We start from the raw sequence: 20,817 nt of genomic DNA on the forward strand, positions 1-20,817 counted from the left end.
CAAAAGAGGGATATGAGTAGGAGAATGACCAATAGAGCCATGTTTTCCAATCAGTTGCAAGATATCAAGGACACATCAGCTGTTGACATGACCTTTGAGCCCACATTGACAGGCACACGATAAACAAGATAGTTCACAGTGCAGAGTTTGTTGAAACATATTTGTCTAACAGTCCATCTCAAACAGTGAGGACACCTCACTGTCAAAAATGGTTCCCTATGAATATGAATAGAGTTATAAACTTTGCCTGGTAACTGATAATTCAGTTGCTTGTCACATAGTGGTAATGTCTGTTAGCTAAGGTCAGGTGCTTCATTGGATCGGTTTGCCCTCACAGGAGTTTGCAAATCGAAATTTTAGGCAGAACACACAGTAAGTCATTGTTGTTTGATTCGTCTTCTCAAACATAGACAATCTTTGGAAGTCCCTTCGCTTGTAAACTGACTGTCACTGAGCCTCTTCTCTTTAAAACCAGAACATCAAATCACCTGTATGAGGTATTTTTAGCTGGTGTATGATTTTTATCTTGCAGCCAATTATATGTTTGAAAATGTATAAGAACATAAGTAGCTACTCTAGCATGAAGAATGTACAGGTAAAAACATAAAATTAAAAAAAGGGAGGGTAATAAAGTACACAATGGCGGATTAATGACATTACTGTAAGCACTAGAAAAACAATCAGCTCATTCAGTTAATTAAATACAGGTTTTGTATTCATCATTTTATGTTTATATTTGGTTGCCAGAGCAGATCATTGCACCTTTCTTCAGAAACTGATTCATATTATTTGCTTTGGCAACATCCTGCACTTTATCGAAGTGAAATCAACGATTGGGCAACAATTTTAAGTTATCGTGTGTGTGTGTGTGTGTGTGTGTAAGAACAGGAACCCCTCCCGGTGAGCAGGAAGAGGATGACGTCAGTTGTCAGTTGGCTCAGCGCTGTGTAGTCGGAATTACAATATTTGTGTGCGTGTGTGTGTGTGTGCGTGCGTGTGTGTGTGTGTGTGTGTTTGGGGGGGTGTATGAGTGAGTGTGAGTGTGTGTGCGTGCATGTGTGTGTGTGTGTGCGTGCGTGTGTGTGTGTGCGCGCGCGCGTCTGCCTTAAATGCATGACTTCAGGTGTGTGCAGGTCTGAAAGAGAGTTTGGCGCGTGGCTTGTGCGTGAGAGCGACTGGTTTGAAGGAGGGGTTGTGTTTATAGAGTGTGTGTGTGTGTGTGTGTGTGTGTGTGTTTACACAGACGGGAATACTGCGCCAAAGGAAGTGCGCCGGTTCTCCGTCTGCGCGTCCCGACTTCCTGCTCTGAGGCAGGAGAGAGAAAAGCTGCGGATCCGCTTTCAGACAGCAGCAGCAACAGCAGCATGGAACCCCAACATAACACTCACACACCGCTATAAGACGCAAACACATTCATTACACACGGGCAGACGGGCAGAGGAGCAGCGGCCGTCCTCAGCAGGGTAGGTACAAGTTTAAGTTTCCTTCTACGGACAACTTTCAAGACCTACGTGTTCGTGCGTAACAGGGACACAGAAGCAGACTTTTAGGAGCTTGTTGTATTTGCGGAAACCTGATAAGGTTCAGATATTCATTGTCAGCTTTAACAGAACACTGAACCTGCGCGTAAAGTAATAAACCTGTGCGTAAAAAGCGTTAAAGCTGTGCGTAAAAGGCGATAAAGCCAGTGCGTTCCCTTTGGCACAGACACATGCGTAAAGTTGCCTCAGTTTAGTTTGGCTCCATTCAAAAATGAGAAAGAATGAAAAGAAGTTAGTGTACCGGCAGCTGTGGAAAAAAAATCAACCGTGGCTCCTTTAAAAATCTAGTTGTAGACTTTCTGGTTTGTCTGAACCTCGCAGACTAATTGCCATGCGCTTCCGGATTGAAGCTGGCAGCAGACAACATCTTGAAAATGAGTCACTGGTGCAACACAAAGAACCATTTGAGTTCCAGCAGAACCCCCCTCCCTCCCCATACACTCACACACATACCTCCAAAATGGATGGAGAATAATTTGCAGCTTTTTGGTTCAGTTTGTTTCTGTTGGATTCAAAATCCTGAGTGTCAAAAGTACGCTGCAGTGAATATCTAACAGATTCACATTTGAGGAAGGAGAAATGTTTATTTGTGGGTCATGAAGAAATTGTGACCTTACACTCACAAAGAAACAGAGAGAGAACAAGAAGGAGTTCATATAGGCCGTAACACTGAGTCCTGCTTTTATTCTGAAATTCCATAAATCATTTCCTCCTCCTGCTTAGTTTCTTTCCAGTCTAGATTTGTTAAAATGTCAGAGGGTGAACATAGATCAAACTGTCTGACATAGATGCGTTCCCCATATGGTGTGGATGTGTGTGTGTGTGTGTGTGTGTGCTGAGATGCTGCTCTTTAAAAGACACCTTCTGCATCCGCCAAGTGTTAACAATAAGGCCTTTATATAAATAGAGAAGCATAGGTGTGTGTGTGTGTGTGTGTGTGTGTGTGTGTGTGTGTGTGTGTGTGTGCGCACTCTGGGGTTCCCAGTGACCGGACGTCCTACCTCCTGGAGAGGGAAGGCCTTTCTCCGAGAAGACGCCCTGCTGAAGCTGAATGACAGGAAGTCCTGGTTTAGACAGACAGACAGACACCACTATAGTTCTTCCATCACTTAACACACACACCCATGCAGGAAAAAGGAAGCGAGGATATGCGTTTGCGTGTGTGTTCCTGCCGATGGGTCATTGTTCGCACCACATGCACTTTCCCCTCTCCTCTGGCTGGTTTCCTGTCAGAAGGACAGAGAGAAAGAGAGAGATTAATTCTGTGTTTTCATGTTAAATCAGTGGTTGATAATGAAGGTGTGTAGAGCAGCTATCACGTCTGGTGGCAGTGCTCATCCTCAGCTCCAACGTTTCTCCACTTCTCAGGCAGATGTGGTTGCCATGGGGATTTCTGATGCAACTGCAAAGTCTCTACTGTGATATTGTCATGGTTGCAAATTAAATCAGGTTATAATGACGCATTTGTTGTTTTTCTTTCGGCAGTAAGTAGTTTTGTATTTCCTGCTAATAAGGCACCTTGTAAATCAATTGCATTGAGAGAGAGGGAGGGACAGCAAAGGAGACAGAGAGACAGACAGGCAGACGCTCAACAGACAGTCAGTGGTTTCCAGGTAAACATGTCAGTTAGACTCGTGCTTGTCTTGGCAGAAGGTCACTGACCACATCCTGCTTTATCACCATGGAAACACCCAAAAGCCAACCAATGTCTGGCCCTCTCTCTCGCTCTCACTTTCCCTCATGGTCTGTCACACACACACTTGAAAATTAGAATATCCGTAAGTACGGAGGGCTAAATCTGACAAACCAAAAAGCTCCTTAATTGTTAGCAGGCAGATTATTTTTTCATCAAGAAAACACAACTTTACATTTACCTGTCCTTAAGAAACCATTTTTTGAAAAAAAGGTATTTTCAACCTTCACTACATCCCTCTGTCCAACATTTAAATGGGCCAAGGAGGTGAAGTAAGGGCACATGGACAAACACAACCCTGAGCATCAATGGCGGCTTCACTCACTCTTGTATTTACTACTGCCGCCATCCTGCTTTGGAAGGCAGCCAAGGTCCATGAGATAAAAGAGCCTACTAAGGTGTGAGATATAGATTTTGTTCCAGAGTCGTGCTCTTCAGAAACTCACGGCGAGGTTGACTGTCCAGTGGAACCTTTGGTGTTGTTTACATGTTTGTGTTGTTGTCTGTTTGTGGGTTCAGCGTCTGGGACAGGGAATTCCCAGCCAGAGAGGCGGTGTGGTGGTGGACATGGTCAGCACTGTTATGCTTGTGGTTTTTATTGGAGTTTGCATCAGAGGAAGGATTGCAGTACACATTTGTGTTGACATTACCAATTCCTCCTCCTCCTCCCTGCCTTCTGCTCCCCTCCTTTCTTTCTTTCCTTCCTTTTTATGTCGTCTGTGGTTTCTGATTCCCTAAACAGTCTAAGAATGTGTGATATTATTTCAATGTCAGACATTTTAAGGGCATCAAGTCTAAGAGTAACCCAGTACCAAGAAGTATTGCTACTTCCAGTCAAATGATACCTGCATTTGATCCTTTTTGTACCCACATCTATAAAAAATAATTATTTATATGGTTTTGCTTGCAGTCAATCACCACAGCTATTCTTCGATTGAATGCGATGTGTGATGGGCCCACTACCCCAGCGCCTAAAACCCATACAATCTGTGTGGAGTGGAGTGTGGTGTGTTTGATGGCATTGACAGTTCAGTGTGTCAAGATGCTACCAAAATGTTAAAAGTATGGCAACACCTGTCACATCTGCTGGCATTTTACTGAACTGAATGCTTCTATTCACATGATGGGTATCGAATGAAGTAGGATTAAAAGGTATCAAATGAATTACTATTGGTATTGGTATTACTTTAAGAGTACTAGTATTGGTAGGGGAGCCCGGGGATGATTGTAACACTTTTTGTTTGAGCAAGTGTAAGTCAGTGGGTTTTTTTGTTAGAGCTCTTAAATTTTGATACACGGTACCCATATTTGTCTACTATAAATAACACACACTTTGACCTCTACTACACCATCACAGATTATGAAAATTAATGTCAAATACAAAGAGGTATATTGTTACAACGTACCCCAGTACCAGGGTGAGTTGTAACACTAGCTGGGGATGGATGTAACAATTAAATTATTGTGCTTAAAAAAGATTCACAATAGGCTAAATGTATACAAGCACTTTAATGAATAATAAAGAAGAAACAATAAACTTGTAAGAGTACAATAATTATAATATTAAAATAAATAGAAATGTATAACATAAATACAAAAAATAAGTACAATAAAATAAATGTAAATATATAACATAAAATAAAGAATAATAAAGTATTAACCTGTGTGTGTGTGTGTGTGTGTGTGTGTGTGTATGTGTGTGTGTGTGTGTGTGTGTGTGTGTGTGCGCATTGTAGCCTGAATGAGGTTGAGGTTTGAACAGCATTTTAACAGTTGAACAAGAAACACTTTCGAAGAGTTACAACCCTCCCCATGCCTAGCAGCCATGAAAGAGCTAACCGTTTTTAGCATTTAGCTTCAAATCTGGCACTAATGAAACACATCAAATTAAACTAGAGAAAGTACTACTTGAACCTATGTAAGTGAAACAATTGTACATACAACACAATGGACACTATGCAAAAAACAACTGTGATGAAAATGTTTGGTTTCTCACCTGAAAAAATGTTTTTTGGCTCTAGAACAGACAAATTTGGACTCAGAGACATGCCGCTTCACCAGTGAGTTCCAATTGTAAATGGGCATAGACTATGTTGATGATGTCACCACAGCTCGTTTCTAATTGGCCAAACTGAGAGTGTTACAACTATCCCTTTGTTACAAGCATCCCCGGTCTTCCCTACTAGTGTTTTAACCTTTTTGAAAGATACCTCAGCCCTACTGCATTGGTTCTATATTCTTCTGTAACAAATTTTCCTTGACTGGTTTTATGAACGCAACTGAAAGTTATGACCTTTCACAGTAAAATTTAGTGCTGCACTAATTAGGGATGCACGATAGTGGATTTTTTGTTGATATCTGATATGCCGATATATAACAACTCATTTGACTTATAACCAATACCGATATCAATATATCCACTTTTTTCCCCACCTAACATTAGTGCTCATCAAGTCTCTTCTGTAGTGGAATTAACATCATATTATGCATGAATACTCTTATCATGATTGCCCACCATCAGATAAGGACATTAAATACTTTTCAATGTATGTAATATACATTTACTGTGCAAAATAAGAAAAAGCATGTTGGTCGATTACAATATTTCATTTTAAAGACAGTATCGGTGGATACCTATGATGTGCTGATATTATCATGTACCCCTAACATCAATGAAAATTTTTATAACAGTGGATATAAGAACATGCGCACTGTGAAAGGTGTTACTCAAACTGACCAGTTTGCAGATAATTATGGCCTAACTGCAGTTTAACTCAGCTGACAGAGCATTTTAGCATGTATTAGCTCATTGTTATTGTCGTTTTTTTGTTTTGTTTTTTACTGTTCCCAACTTAATTAGTTTGGTTGAGTCTCAATGCTCTCATTATATCAGTTTACAGAGCTACTTTCAACAAAAATACTCAGATAACCCCAACATAAATGGGCAATTCTCCGCTTACAGAATTGCCACAGGTGATATATAATAAGGTGATAATATGTCACTGTTGCATTCGCAACTCATTCCATTGTGCCAAGTGGCCAAAAAAAATCTGTCAATGCTGTTTTATCGCTTTCTGTCCTTCAAATGTGGACCACATTTCCCATCAGTACCAGTACTTTCTGATCTCCTTTGTTGGGGATAAACATGCTGGAATGGATTTCCCCCTTTCTTCCACCATCTGCATTTACCAGAAAGTCTTTAGCTCCATTTACTCTTGAACAACATGGCCCTATTCCTGATTTGTGCTGTACAGCAATCCATCTCATTTGGAAATTTTTTAAAAAAATCTAGTGACTTCTTGATAGTACAACGGAATATATGGTGGCTGACATTGTTCAATAAATCTTGATTCTCCTCTGCAGATTGCCTGTGTCTCTGGTGTCATCCTGTCATGGAGAGTTCCATCACACTCTGGCAGTTCCTGCTGCAGCTGTTGCTCGACCAAAGCCACAAACATCTCATCTGCTGGACGTCCAACGATGGCGAGTTCAAGCTGCTTAAGTCAGAAGATGTGGCCAAGCTATGGGGGCTGCGCAAGAACAAGACCAACATGAACTATGACAAGCTGAGCAGAGCCCTGCGCTACTACTATGACAAGGTATGCAACAAATACAATGTTAAACCGTCTCAGAGATTTAATAATGTTTTATGTCCTTAGGGCCATAAAACTCAACTGAATTTGACAAATGTTGATAAAATATTTCTATTTTTCTCTGCAGAACATCATCAAGAAGGTGATCGGCCAGAAGTTTGTCTACAAGTTTGTGTCATTCCCTGAGATTCTGAAGATGGACCCTGCGGTGGTGGAGTCGGGCCGCGGCGGTGAGGAAAGCGGGGGTATGACATCAGAGCCTGAGGCTGAAGATGAGGAGGGGGGTGGGAGAAACCAGTACCTCCACTCTGGCCTGTACTCCTCCTTCACCGTCAGCTCTCTGCAGCACTCATTAGAGCCACACCGGCAGATCAAGACGGAGCCCAGATCCGAACGCCACGGCGACAGCTCCTCTGTCATCCGATTCGTCACACACCGTGGCCATTCCTCCCTCCCCTCCACCCCACCCCCATCTTCAACTGAGGCCTCCCATACCTCCAGACCGTCTCCTCGGCAGGCCCGCTCTTCCTCTTGCTCCTCCTCACCGCCACAAAGCCCCACCCACACACGATGGAGGGGGCGGAGTCAGAGCACAGAGACTAATGAGTTAGAGCAGAACGCTCAACCTCTAAACCTGTCATCTGGTCATAGGGAGAGAGAGAGGTCACAGGGCATGACAATGCCAGAGCGGAGGGGATTGGCTAATAGCGGGCCTTTAAAAAACAGAAAACCCAAAGGCTTGGAAATCTCCGCCTCCTCTCTCCTCCTGACAGGAAGTGACCTTGTCTCCATTGCTCTCAAAAGCCCGGCGCTGCCCTCAGGCTCCCTGACTCCTTTTGTCACCACACAGGTACAACATGACACATAAAGCACATATGAACAACACAGCATGCACACATAGTCATACATACATAAATACAGGTGGCTTTAGAAGAAAAGAGAAGAAGAAAAAGACCGAGAAGGACGATACATTTTGGGGATGAGGAGAGTTAAGCTTGTAGACAGGGAGGAGATGGAAAGAGGTGAGCGGAAAGAGGGGAGGAGGCGAGGGAGGGAGGAGGTTCATAAGTGAAGCCATATGTTCCTGAAGCTCCTGATTCACTGGCAACAACACACTGACCAAACCAGGACAGTCTGACTACATCCAGGCATTCAGCCGACGCTTTCATCCAGATTGAGCAATGATAGGCTGCTGAGTGTACAGTACATATGAAGATAGAAAAAAAATGTATCCTGAAGCGTACTCATCACTGAACACTTTGTATGATAAAGTGTTTGAAAGGCACACCTGAGCTGTTGTTATCAACAACCCCTTATCCACTTTCCCCTGACAGATGTGGTCCTGTTTTAAGTTCCTCCCTTAAAAAGTCCCTGCAGCTGTCTCTGTCGTTTACCAGAAACACTTTATGGTGGTTGATAGTGTTTGGTGGCCTAAACTGTTATCTTGCAAATGACGCAGTGAGCCCGATCTGACTGGTAAATCAGCAAAAAAAGACATAAAAAAACAGACAATAGCACAGCATAGGCTGGTCCAAAGGAAGTAGCTTAAGCCTCAGATGCCTGTTTTAGATCAGCAAAAGAGAGAGTGGTCAGACAAAGGAAATTTGAGGTACAAAAATGACTGGACTAAAAAGTGGACTTGCAATAAGATATAGCTGAAGCACAGCCCTGTATCTTTTCAAGGGTAAGAGTTTGAGTCAGCCACGAAAAACAGATTTTTTAAAAAGTTGTTTGCTTACTTTACGGCTTTATTATAAAGCCGATAGTAGAGATATGACAGGAAATGAGGGGCAGAAAGAGACGGGGTATTACATGCAATAAAAGTCATGGTCAGCACCTTAATTCCCAATGTTACAGCATTGCTAGAAGAAAAATTGAAAGTGCATTTAAAAAAAAATCTGCACTTCTCTTTGCGGTAACAATGTAAACACACAAACACTAAAGAGACTGTTGTTCCTGGACCTTTGAGATGTATTGTGATTAGGGCTTGGATTCTCTGCCAAATCCCGACTGACCCCAACCCAACCTGCCGGGTTTTTGCCAGTCCTGGCTGTAATTTTGCAAAAATTCCCCCAGGCTTGAATTGAGTTAGGTTTGCACTAATTTCCCTATTTCAATATGAATTAACAAGTGCTTACGTTTCACTTTCACTTGAGAGAACACTCCCGTGTTCGGAGTGACTATTTACGAATGCACACTGTGTTACCACACCGAAAAGACTTTAGTTGATCTTGTAATTATTTTTTTTTTAACAGTGGAAATTTGTGTTTTTTTTCAGGATTGAGCCTAAAACTGCTGCAGTGGTTTGGGCTCATGTCAGGCTTGGACAGATACTATGGGGTTTAATGTAGGGTCAGACCTGATTTTCTTTGGGCCCAGTCAAAGATCTCGTGATGAAACAGTCTTATGTTCCCATGACAGACCCAGACAGAAAACCAAACTGGCCTTAGTTAAATACGAAGAGACAGAAGAAAGACGAGACAGAAGAAAATACATGTCATGAATTCTGTATGAGTGGAGCTTCCTGACCTGCATGTAGTCAGTCTGCCAAGTCAGACTGTCTGGGAGACGCGAGTTTACTGGAGGGCAGACTTGCATTTGAGCTCTGGGTGAGACTGAATGACAACTCCGCCACAGACTATGAACAGCTCTCTGGACTTGTTGCCAGAATAAACAGCAGCATTTCCATCGTGGTGTATTTATCCTACATTTCATTTTGGGTTTTTGTACATGTAGACTCCGTCTGGTCTGCTGCTCACTCCCAGTCCTCTACTCTCCAATATCCATTTCTGGTCCAACCTGAGTCCAGTGGGACCCCTCAGTCCTGCACAACTGCAGAGCCATGCCCCGCTTTTTCAGGTAATACACAAACACACACGCTCAGACACATTTGTTATTGCTATATATGTGAGAAACTCAGTGACTGCATGTTGTCCTAATACACAACTGGCCAGTCGTTGCGTAAAGTGGGCATGATTGTTGGACAGGGGCGTAAATATGCCTGCACTGGCAGCGTGGTTGCACTAGGACCCGTGGGGTGAAGGAATAATAAAAGAAGAATGTTACTGAAGTAAAAATTGTGCCATTTGCTATATATGTCCTCAAAAAGGCAAACCCATCTGCATCATGGTTTTCTTTTTTCTTTTTTAAATAGTCAGTAGCTATCGAAAACAAAATTATATTCTTTTTCTACATTAGCTAAAAAATCTATAGATGAACTATAAAACTATTTAATTAAATTACTATTTTCTTACTTTCTTTGGACTTTTTTTTTTGGTCAGACATGCAATGATGATTGTTGGGTATTATGTATGTTGATGTTGTCCAATGTCAAGTCTCTATTTGTGTCGAGACGATACATGCATGATAAGATGCACTAGGGCCCATCATAATAGAGGGCACTGGGGCCCATTGTGACCTCCTTTGGCCACTGTTGTTGGATTGCCTCTTTTGAAAAGTTTCAAAGTTTTTTAGACCAAGGTCCCCTACATCCTACGTTAAAGACAACCTATAAGTGCCTTGTTTAACAAAAAAACCTTCGTTTTCTGAACTTCCTGCAATAAGATAAGATGAGCCTAACCTTAAACCAACCCTAACCTCAGTACCCTAATATAAAGGTCGGGCGTGTAGAATTTAGTGGCATCTAGCACTAAGGTTGCATATTGCAACCTTCTGAAACTTCTCTCGTATGCCAAGTGTGCAGGAGAACTACAATAACTGACACCAAACACAAGTGGTACGTATGTAGATATCAATGACTCATTCTAGTAAACAAAAACACAATGATTTTTACTTTCAGGTGGTTGTACACCAATGAAAACATAGTAATGAATTCTATATTTCATTTTCTGCCAATATGTCCCCCTAAATCCTACACACGGGACCTTTAAAGCAAGACAGTGGTGGGAAAAAAAAAAATTCACATTCTTCCTCTTACAAATGAAAAGGAGAATTCATAAGCAAAAAACACACCTTGCTTAATTTCATATAGTCAGCAGTTTTTTACTGCTACAAGCTTACTTGGAATGGTATGACTACTAGCTTATGGTGACTAACATCAGCAAACTGTAGATAGATTTTGATGCAATGTCAGTGAGTCAGTTTGCTAACCCTAACCCTTACTTGGTTCTTCTACGTGTTGGAATGCATCATAGCTCATGCACAAACAATGTAATCACACACACCATTAATACTCCAGCTTTGTCTCTGTAATGCTGTAAACATTTTTATGGATAATTATGTAACCTTTGTTTTAGAAATAAGCTCAGTTGTGACTGTCCCATATAAAAAAGACAAACAAACCTTCATTTGCTATATCAGCCTTTTAGAGAAAACACTGGCTTAACTCTGGTGGTGATGGATACGAAATCTTTGTCTTCCTGTAAACTATCTCTATTTACGGCAAATCCCTCTCTCGTAACTACAGGATCTGTACGGTCATGTCACACAGCAGATTTACCTCAGCAGTTGTTTTTACACTGTTGTGTGTGTGTTGGTGTATGTGTGATACTGCGGGTGCCTGGGTTTCAAAATAAGCCACAGATGTTTCCTTTCTGGTGTGGACAAGAAGAGGGGGCAACTTCCTGTTGGCGAGGGGGAGCGAGAGAGGGCTGGTTGGTCAGGAGCCCCTCCCACCTATGTCAACTCTCTGACACAAACACACACACACCTCCAAAAAACATTTAATGTCTGGCAATTTAGTCCTCACAAGGGGGGTTGGTCCCCACAACGTTGGTGCATTACCAGGTTCCCCACAGTGTAATTTAAACAAGAACACACTCTCCTGTATTACAGCAGCAGTCAGACTTAAGAGCTACAGAAAACAGAGAAATCATATGACGTCACAAAGGCTGTTCACAACATTCAAACAGCTCAGACGGAACATTAATTTTCGTCATCTAATTGTGCAAATCATTCTGTGAAACCAATGACTAACCTTAACATTACTGTTAGCATTATGTGACATCATTGGCGCAATACTGGTAGCAAACAATTTAATATATCTTAAGTTTTAACGACTCTACAGTTTTAATCAGCTTAAAGTTACAATGACCTAAGTCATTTAACTTTAATAAATATCTTTAAAGACCTTATAGTTGGATTTGAACATTTCTGACTTTAGCGACTCCTAGTGGTGTCAGTCTAATTTTCCTACAACAATCACCTCAAGTCACCAGAATAAATCAAAAGATTCTACAATCACATAATTTATTCTTTACATAGGGCCTTGACCCTAAATACCAGAGGTTTTTCATGTCCTTAAAATTCCATTACTTATTTAATGAATACGTCATATCTCACCAGTCACCTCCATCGCCTTTGTTTTGTTTTTTTCTTGGGTGCAAAAGAGTTGTTTTGAATGAAAAATCAGATCTCATCTTGTCTTATGAATCTTGCGGCTAAAGAGGAAGAGAGAGTTCAGCCGAAAAGAAATAAAAGTATAACTTGTGACATATTTATAGCATATTGTTTATGCTCTGAGTTTTTTAATTAAGAACTGACTTTCTTAGAAGAATTCACCATATTCTTTCTACAAAGAAAGAATGAAATGCACTCTTTATGACAGCCTGAAGTATTATTAGTTATTGCATGTTTTACCTGAGTATCTTACTGGTTTTACCTACTCAAATGCTACAAGGGGGAATATTAGTTATTGGGTCCACTTTTCCAGAAAATAAACCCTGGCTTCTGTTCACATGATTCTGACACTGAAAAATTCCAGGTTTCTATGACTAAACTATGAGTGGGATTACATACACATTAATAACCCATTTATGGGGCTCATCTTGGTTATGATCATATTTCGGATGTGGTATTTACATGGGGACAGAGAATCTGGCTTATTCTGATTTCATGTATACACCTCGGTTTATTTTGGAGAACTCCAGCTAGTATATTTGGGTTCCTCATAAATGGAATATAGTGTTTATTAACATAAACATAAACAGGATACTCCAAAAACCCTCAATCATTAACAGGTTATCAGTATCCATTTCAACGCACTCAATATGTCAATGGGCGTTCCCCTTTTCTAATTCTAACTGTCCCCCTGCAGTTCCCCTCACTGCTGAATGGACACATCCCTGTACCTTTACCCAGCGTGGACGCTTCTTCTCCCCTGCTGCTCTCCTCCAGCTCCCACAAGTCCTGATGCCAGCCAGAGCACCAAGAGCAAATCGGGCCAACTTGGGCTGAATTGGGCCAGATAAGCACATATCGGGACCAAACCAAACAGCTCTAAACTCTGACGATGAACCACACAGGAGTCAAACTTCCTCTGAGTCCAAATACATTTTGATCCAAAGCCTGTTGCTTTGCATTTATTAAATGAAGAAACAGGAGCTTCACTCTGAAGCTTTGCTCTCTGAGAAGAGCATCTGCGTTAGACATTTCTTTGTGTTTACTACAGTTTGACTGCTCATGTTCTTTACATTTGTGTTTGGTGTTTTTTTTTTTTTTTTTTTCATGCAAAGGAATTGGCTGGCGGTCAGACAGACCTTATCACATTTCTCATCTCATTTTATATCTCATCTCACTCATCTTGGTCTAAACTTGAGCAATACAGACTGGTTGCAGTTTCATGACTTCCTACCCTGACTAATGTCAGTATCCACCACTGACTCAAACAATAAAAATCTTGGGAAATCTTTGCCAGGAATTATGGGAAACCAAACCTTAGCAATGACAGATGCCTCACTTAATAGATGTAAATACAGCTCCTTTAAGGGAGTAAATGTTCATCATGCTACCATACTGTTACATGAAAAATACTTTTTTTTTTTTTTTTGCTTTTCTACCAAGAGTTAGTTTTAGATGAGAAGATTGATACCACTCGTGCTTGTGTGCTTAAAATAAAGCTACTGCCAGGAGATAGTTAGCTTAGCTTAGCATAAAGACTGGAAACATGGAAACCGTTTGCCTTGCTCTGTCCAAAGGTGACCAAACCTAACTGCCAGCAGCTATAAGCTCACTAATAACCACACTATCTATGAAAAACAAAAATGGAAAAACAACAATTTACAATTTGTAGTTTTATGGTTGGAATAAGGGTTGACTCCAGGAGGTCACCTCTACCCGACCAAAAACAGTTTTGCACATAACCTCCAAAATATGTTGTTTTTACAGTTTTTTTTTTTTTAATGGATTAAACAACCACCAATGATTTCATCAGTAGCCTATTAGTGAGCTTTAGAGGTAGAAACAGACTTTAGGTGTTTCTCAATACCAAATACACCAAGTTTGGACTTGGCGTATTTGGGGGTTCGGACTTGGCAAGTTCGACTCGGGAGTACAGACTCCCAAGGACGGCTGCCATTGCTGCTGGTCTGTGAGAAATGCATTCTGGGATACCTGGCTGTCAAAAGTCCACACAAGTCACCTCCTGATGCATCCCCGATGGAACGGACAGAGCAAGTTCACATCCGGGCATTTGGACTGTACTGTACGATTGAAACAGTACTTGGGCTGTGACTGATGACGTTTCACACGTCCTCAAGCACACAAGTACAGGCAAGAACGCAGATTGAGAAACGTGTTAATTTGGGAAAGAGCCAAGCTAGCTGTCAAGTCTTCATGTTAAGCTAACCAGCTGCTGGCTGTAGCTACATACCTAAAACATAAAGCTGCTTTCACACCGCCTATCTGCAAGCGCATTCCCCCAAAATCATAAGTGTTTTTAAAAGCGGATGATGCAGCTATGGTCCATAACTGTGATAACAAGTGCTTCACTAAACACTGGCAGAAGTGCAAGCTAGCTTGTAGCTGCGTACCGTAGCAAGACAGCAGAAATCACTGAAATTACCAAAGATTTCTACACATTTGGACAGTTTATTATCATTCACTACTGCATCTTATCCTCTTCCTGTTTCGTGATGCCCACTATTTAGTTGGCCAAAGCCAGGTGGCAACCACCATAAGTTTTACACGGTAAATTTAGCACAGCAGAGCAAAATCTGTGCACATGCGTGTAGGCGGCAACTACTTAATATTCCTATCGCCATGTTGGAAATGGCTTCCCCTCTGCCACGTTTCCCTCACTGAAATGACTGGGGGCAATAAGTTACGAAGCAGCAGTGTACAAGCAGCTTAAGAGAGGTATAAATTTTCTCATCTTACTCTTGGCAAGAAATTATATTTCCCAAAATGTCAAATTGTTCCTTGCTGTTTGATAAAATGGGACTGTAAGTGGACGATTAAATGCTATAGGCTACACAGGCCAGTAAGTTAGCATTACAGATAGCAAGTAGCAGGTGTCTGTATTTTTTCCCCGTGTTAAGCCGTTCTTTAAATAGACCAAATCTTAAAATGTAAACAATTTTGGATGTCACAACAGTCAACCAATTGCTCATGTATAAACCTTTTTGGGGATGTAAAAACAAAGTGTGAGTGACAGTGATCATTTTTACTTAAAAAAACAAAACAAAAAAAACCCCTACTTGGTTTACATTCGTCATCCAGATCTGGATTGTTTAAGTGTGGCCACATGAGATGACTGACTCCTAGCAGAGCACCTGCTAGCCAGCTCACTAAAACGCTGTCAAAATCTTCATTTTTGCCTTCTGCATTGCTTTATCTTGACGCTGTGAACATTTTTTTTATCTGTAGGCCTACAGTTTCATGCCTTTTTTTTGATGCACTGTACTTTCCAGCCTTTTACCAGCTGTGCCTTCAATATTGTAAGACTTGTGTAAATGTATTAAGCTTTAAACCAGGTTTTAACAGACATTCCAGGTCAAAATTGCACAAACTTTCTTTTTTATTGTAAAATGGCTCCTGGTTATTTTTTATAAATTTATTGGAAATGTATTCTCAATGATTTGCTTGTGTTTTGTCGTGAGAAATGTTACCTTTTTTTGGAATAAATAATTTTACTTTTCAGATCATCTGTATCAGTTTCAGTTGTTAATACACACACATTCACCACTTAAAGAACGACCGCTGCACAGACTCTTTATGAAACAGATTAAATTTACTTTCGATGGTTATGAGAAATAAATAGTTCCAGTAAAAAGAGTCACACACCAACTGTTCACCGGCAGCTCAGTGTTTCAGAGAGGTCGAATTCACAACACAGCAGGCCTTCCATGCATCAGGCACACACATACATACACACACGCGCGCGGTCAGACATGTTCACATGAATTCAGGTCATTCATACATTTGAAAAAGTTTACAGTTTTACAACGATAAATATTTAGCCGTTGTAGAAATCTCCTTTCGTGCATGTCGCTGCTGTTCATGTCAAAAAAACTGCCATTAGCAAAAACAGTTTGCAGTTAACAGTGGAATAATCCTGCATTATGTTTGATTACAGGGACACTTGTAGAAAATGTGTGATAAATTGTCAATGAAACACACTGACACAGTTAATGTGAAATGCTTTATAAGTGGAAGGAAAATGATTTCTCATTTTACAGCTACCAAGGGAGAAATCATGGGGCAATGGGTCAACGTAATACAGGATGTCTACCATTAATATAATGACTTATTTCCTGTGAACACAATAATTGTTTCATTATTTGAAATGTAAACTATTAAATCTTCCATCTGCATTTCTTCTCTTTGTCTTGAGCTTCAATTTATGAAATAATAAGCTCATTATTACAGTTTGATCCCTGCTGAGGGAAAAGAAATATTCCGTCAGAGGTTTAAATTTGAAATGGGTATGTTTACAGGGTTATTACACTATTAGCTGCAAGCTCTGTTAATGTTTATTACATTAATGCTCTCAGCTAATAATTAGTTTAACAAGCATTAGTGATACGTCCTGCCCTTTTCTAGCATGTTCTAGCAAATCAGTAAGTGTTGCTCTAATCCTTTAAATCTCAGCAGACAATAAATGTGACATTTTCATGACGATGTCGAGCAAAAGAGCTGCAATACTCTTACATGTTCAACCTGTGCTGTTTGATGCATTCCTGGGGTTTTTAGTGCTGAGGCTTCTGCACTGCACTTGATTTTTTTTGCTACTGTGAGTGTAGAAATCGCTCTATGCCTTTTCCATGATGGATTTCTCCTTGTGTGGTGTTGAATCGGATCACTTGCGCTTTGATTCTGAAGGTCTGACGCTAAATCTTAATGTTTACCACAAATCTTTCAAAGGAGTTTGAAATTTTGGTGAAATAGGTGTATTGTCTTTGTTGCTGAAAACTACATGAGAAGATGGATACCACTCTCAGGTCTGTACAATAAAGTAAAACCATGTAGCTGAGCCAGTGGCTGGTTAGCTTAGCTTAGCATAAAAAATAGAAACAGGGGCAAACAGCTCGCCTGGTTCTAGTTAAAAGTAATAAAATCTGCCGAAAAGAACCTCTATCACTATGAACAACATCTTTGTTTAATTCCTACAAAAATCAGAATTTAGTCTTGTGCAAAGCCAAGCTAAGCTAACGGACTTTTGGTGCTAGCGCACTGTACAGACACAAGTGTTAGCCATTGTCTCATCTTACTCTCTCAACAAAGTGGATAAGCATATTTCCCAAAATGTCAAACTATTCCTTTACAGCGATTAAACACTTTTTGCTATCACATAACTGCTGGAAATATCAGGACAAAAGGTAACAACACCTACGTCCACAGGAATAAGACAAATATTCACTGCAACTAAATTAAACCCAGAATGCACCAGTACACGTTTAAAAAGTGATCTCTGGGAGATGCTTCAGTCAACATGCAGTAAAAAGTGAGACTTCACAACCGGCTTCATCTGTAGCATCACTGTCAGTTGCAAACAACACAGCGGGCAGTTAAATCTAAAATTTCAATTTGAAATCTTTTTTTTTTCTTCTTGTGTACAAATGCTGGAGAGAGCAGTGGTCCAACGCCAAGTGGAAAACAACCATTTTGCTTTTGAACACCCCACCCCGAGCCCCGCTATCCCACCCCAACCAACCGCCCTCCCCTCTGAAAAACATGCCACAATGACACTGTTGTTTCACAAGGAGAGGTCAAAATGTCACAGACACAGAGAACACATCTTAATACTGTTGGGTAAACTCGGCCATGTCGAGGCACGGGTCCCTGATACAAAAAACCAAAACAAAACAAAACAAAAAAAAAACAAAACGCTGAAGTGCAAGTTAAAAACAAAGACTTAACTGCAGTGAGATCTCTGAACGCACACAGAGCAAGAAAAGTGTAGCTTGCATTTGTTTTTTAAAAAAGCACTGAAGTCCTGGCAGTTTTGTGAGGGGTTTTAGGGAAGGCTTGCCGGCTTCCTGTGGGATGTCACATGACTTCCTGTTCAGCTCCAGTATTCCTCCTCTTTCAGCCGTGCCTTTTGCTCGTCTTACCAACTGTTTGCCTCCCCCTCCTCCTCAGTTTGGGCCCGTCGCTGAGCCAGAACGGTCAAAAAGAACACAAGAACCGAAAGTTGGTTTCATGTTCTCCCAGTTTGATCAGACTCTATGTGTGCTTCTTTAACCCTCAGCTTAAAACTGTTACCACAATCTGCTAACAGTCCTGCTTTTGGTCCCCCGGTGTAACCCTCCTGAGGGCAGCAGGGCCTCTAGAAGAAGAGTTGACAGAAATGTTTAGGGAAAATCATGAATCCAGAGGAACCGTTTTTTTCCCCACCAAGACCATCCAGTGTCCCAGTCTTTCTAAACCTGGAAATGTTGTAGAGTTCAGTCACGGAAGCTCGAAGAAAAACAAAACATTAATTCCAAATATATAGAGATATACATATTTATAAAAAAAAAAAAAACTGAAGAAACTGAAGCGTTTGGTCTCCAAGCACGACAACAAGAACAACAACTTGGATCACAGCGTCGACATCAACATCAGTGGAATTCTAACTCAAACGAAGCCGGAGAAGCGTAGTCAGAAGACAAACAACAGTAACCTTTCTGACTGCTCAACTGTGCATGGCGTCTCGAGTTCACATCATGTACACACACATGCACACGCACACACACGGTGTGTTAAATACAGACAGTAGTAGTTTAGCAGCAAAAAATTCAACCTCACCCCCCCCAATAAATAAACACAGTCTCCAAATAGATTCAACCCAGAGTCACTCGCTCAGAGGGGTGTGTGTGCGTGTTTGTGTGTGTGTGTGTGTGTGTGTGTGTGTGTGTGTGTGTGTGTGCAGGTAAGAGGGATGGGGGGGTTCACTCCGACGGGAGGTGGGCTCATGCGAGAGGTTGGTGGGAAGTGATGATGAAGTTGGGAAGTCGACTATCCTCTTCATCACACTTTAGAAGAGCATGCTCTGCCTCCTGTTGATCTTTCCGTTACCTGGAAGAAAAGGAAAAACTCTGAAAATATAATACCCACAATGCCTTTGCTTTTAGATGCTATATGTGGCCTTCAGCAATAGATAATTACTTTTAGACAGTTTAAAGAGCGCCATCAGTGTTACATACAGTAGATGTCAGTCAGCACGCTTCCAGTTTAGAGAAGCAGGCTGGAGTCCAACATGGAAGCTAAGCAATGTACTGCTGTGGAGGGGTCAGCAACAAAATGTACTTTAGCCATCTAAAAAAAAGCCATAATCAGTGTAAGTCATATTAAGAATGTTTTCACTGCATTACATTAATGTTAGAAAGTGATTTCTAACGGTGAAGTGAAGCCGTTAGGTCATTTTCTTCAAAGCCAAACTCCATTGAGAAAAACAGTGATTTAACACAGCTGAACACAGGAGCTGACAGTCTACCGCTGCCTTATTAAGTTAGTTAGTTAGTGTTGTTGTGTGAATTGGGCATTTTAAAGAGTCACTTTAGATTCAACAAAGTCACACAATCACACAAACTGACTACTTGATCAAGGCAGCTGTAGACTAGCAGCTCCCACATTCAGCAAGTTAAAATCACTGTTTTTGTCGATGGAGTCTGGCGGCTTTGATGAGAGCATAGATGTGAAAATGAAGCCATAAAAACGTGCCCTGTCAGAATGGGCTGTCCGACAGAAAGGTGAAATACTCGGTGAAAACACTCTCAGTATAGCGTACGCTTAAACTGATGACTAACTTTTATGGACTTTTATTCGGGTGGCTAAAGTACATTTTATTGCTGACCCCCATCCACAGCATTGCTCAACTTCCTTGTTGGACTTCAGCCAGCTTCTTCAGTCTGCTGGCTGTACATAATACCCTGACTATGAACAAGTACCTAATACAACCACATTTAAAAACATCTAAACTATCCCTTTAATGTCTTCTGCAGTTCTGAGGGGGGGCTTTCTAAGGTTAAAAATAACAAAAGAAAAACCCTGATGATGTCGTCAGGGTTATGTGGGACTGAAGGAAAAGTCTGCATTAGTGGTTTGCAAGAAGTGGGCATTTAGGAGGCAGGGAGGGTCTAATTAAAGATGCTATTCCTGCTGCATTATGGGAAATGTATGTTTTGTAGCTTGACATATTCTAGGAACTGAAAGTCAGGATATTTCAGCCTCTGCTGCTTCAGTTTGAACCATTCTTTCATGAATCTGTCTCTTGTGAATCTCCCAAATCTATGAAGGTATGATCTTTAAAGGGGACCTACGATGCTTTTTTTTCAGGTTTATACTTATGATGTATTTTTCTGGAACACTTGTATTTAGGAACGGGAAGTAAGGTGAAATCTGGCTCCAAATTGTCTGACCCATCAGGATTGTGTGCCTCAGAGTTTATCAGTTCCTTTTATTAATGCATGTTTTCCTAACAGTTGCGCATTGCAAAACAATGATGTCAAACTCATGCGTCTACACTGCTGGAAACTAGAACGACTCATGACGGAAATAGGAAAAATGATTCTAAGTGTGGATTTATTTCACGAAGAAAAACATTGTAAAAAAATTCAAGGAAGGATGGAAACACCAGCAATTCCAGCTGTTTTCGACACAACATGGGCTTGAATTCCAGGAATGCCATGTATCTGACACTCTACACACAACTGAGCAGCACTTCCATTACAGAAGATAAATATCCTGTTAAATAACATTAGTGCTGCAGAGGCAGGCTCGGCAGGTTTTTTCTTTGACTAAGAAAACCTACATTAAACTGAATGTTGTG

General features: G+C 41.0%; 2 protein-coding genes across 3 annotated transcripts in view; one reads left to right on the forward strand and one right to left on the reverse strand.

Moving 5' to 3' along the window:
* The first annotated feature begins 1,319 nt into the window (after positions 1-1,319).
* On the forward strand, positions 1,320-15,079 carry elk3 (ETS transcription factor ELK3). Its single transcript, XM_033615294.2, has 5 exons — positions 1,320-1,463; positions 6,598-6,833; positions 6,955-7,677; positions 9,564-9,686; positions 12,883-15,079. Exons 2-5 carry the CDS (start codon positions 6,627-6,629, stop codon positions 12,976-12,978), a joined length of 1,149 nt encoding a protein of 382 aa, XP_033471185.1. The 5' UTR covers positions 1,320-1,463; positions 6,598-6,626; the 3' UTR covers positions 12,979-15,079.
* A 697-nt stretch (positions 15,080-15,776) lies between these two features.
* cdk17 (cyclin dependent kinase 17) overlaps positions 15,777-20,817 on the reverse strand; it is a 61,180-nt gene continuing 56,139 nt past the window's right edge. For both annotated transcript variants that reach the window (XM_078165399.1, XM_033615292.2), the window contains exon 17: positions 15,777-19,064. In XM_078165399.1, coding sequence (XP_078021525.1) covers positions 19,024-19,064 — 41 coding nt within the window. In that variant the 3' untranslated portion in view covers positions 15,777-19,023. The remainder of the gene's footprint in view (positions 19,065-20,817) is intronic.

Source organism: Epinephelus lanceolatus, chromosome 23 (genome assembly GCF_041903045.1).
Source record: "Epinephelus lanceolatus isolate andai-2023 chromosome 23, ASM4190304v1, whole genome shotgun sequence".
Classification (NCBI taxonomy): domain Eukaryota; kingdom Metazoa; phylum Chordata; class Actinopteri; order Perciformes; family Serranidae; genus Epinephelus; species Epinephelus lanceolatus.

Bases quoted from the DNA above. Each gene is read 5' to 3' on its own strand.
- elk3 (XM_033615294.2), top strand. From the start codon at position 6,627: ATGGAGAGTTCCATCACACTCTGGCAGTTCCTGCTGCAGCTGTTGCTC. The intron at 6,834-6,954 runs GTATGCAACAAA...TTTTCTCTGCAG, and splicing joins TGCGCTACTACTATGACAAG to AACATCATCAAGAAGGTGAT. The intron at 9,687-12,882 runs GTAATACACAAA...GTCCCCCTGCAG, and splicing joins GCCATGCCCCGCTTTTTCAG to TTCCCCTCACTGCTGAATGG.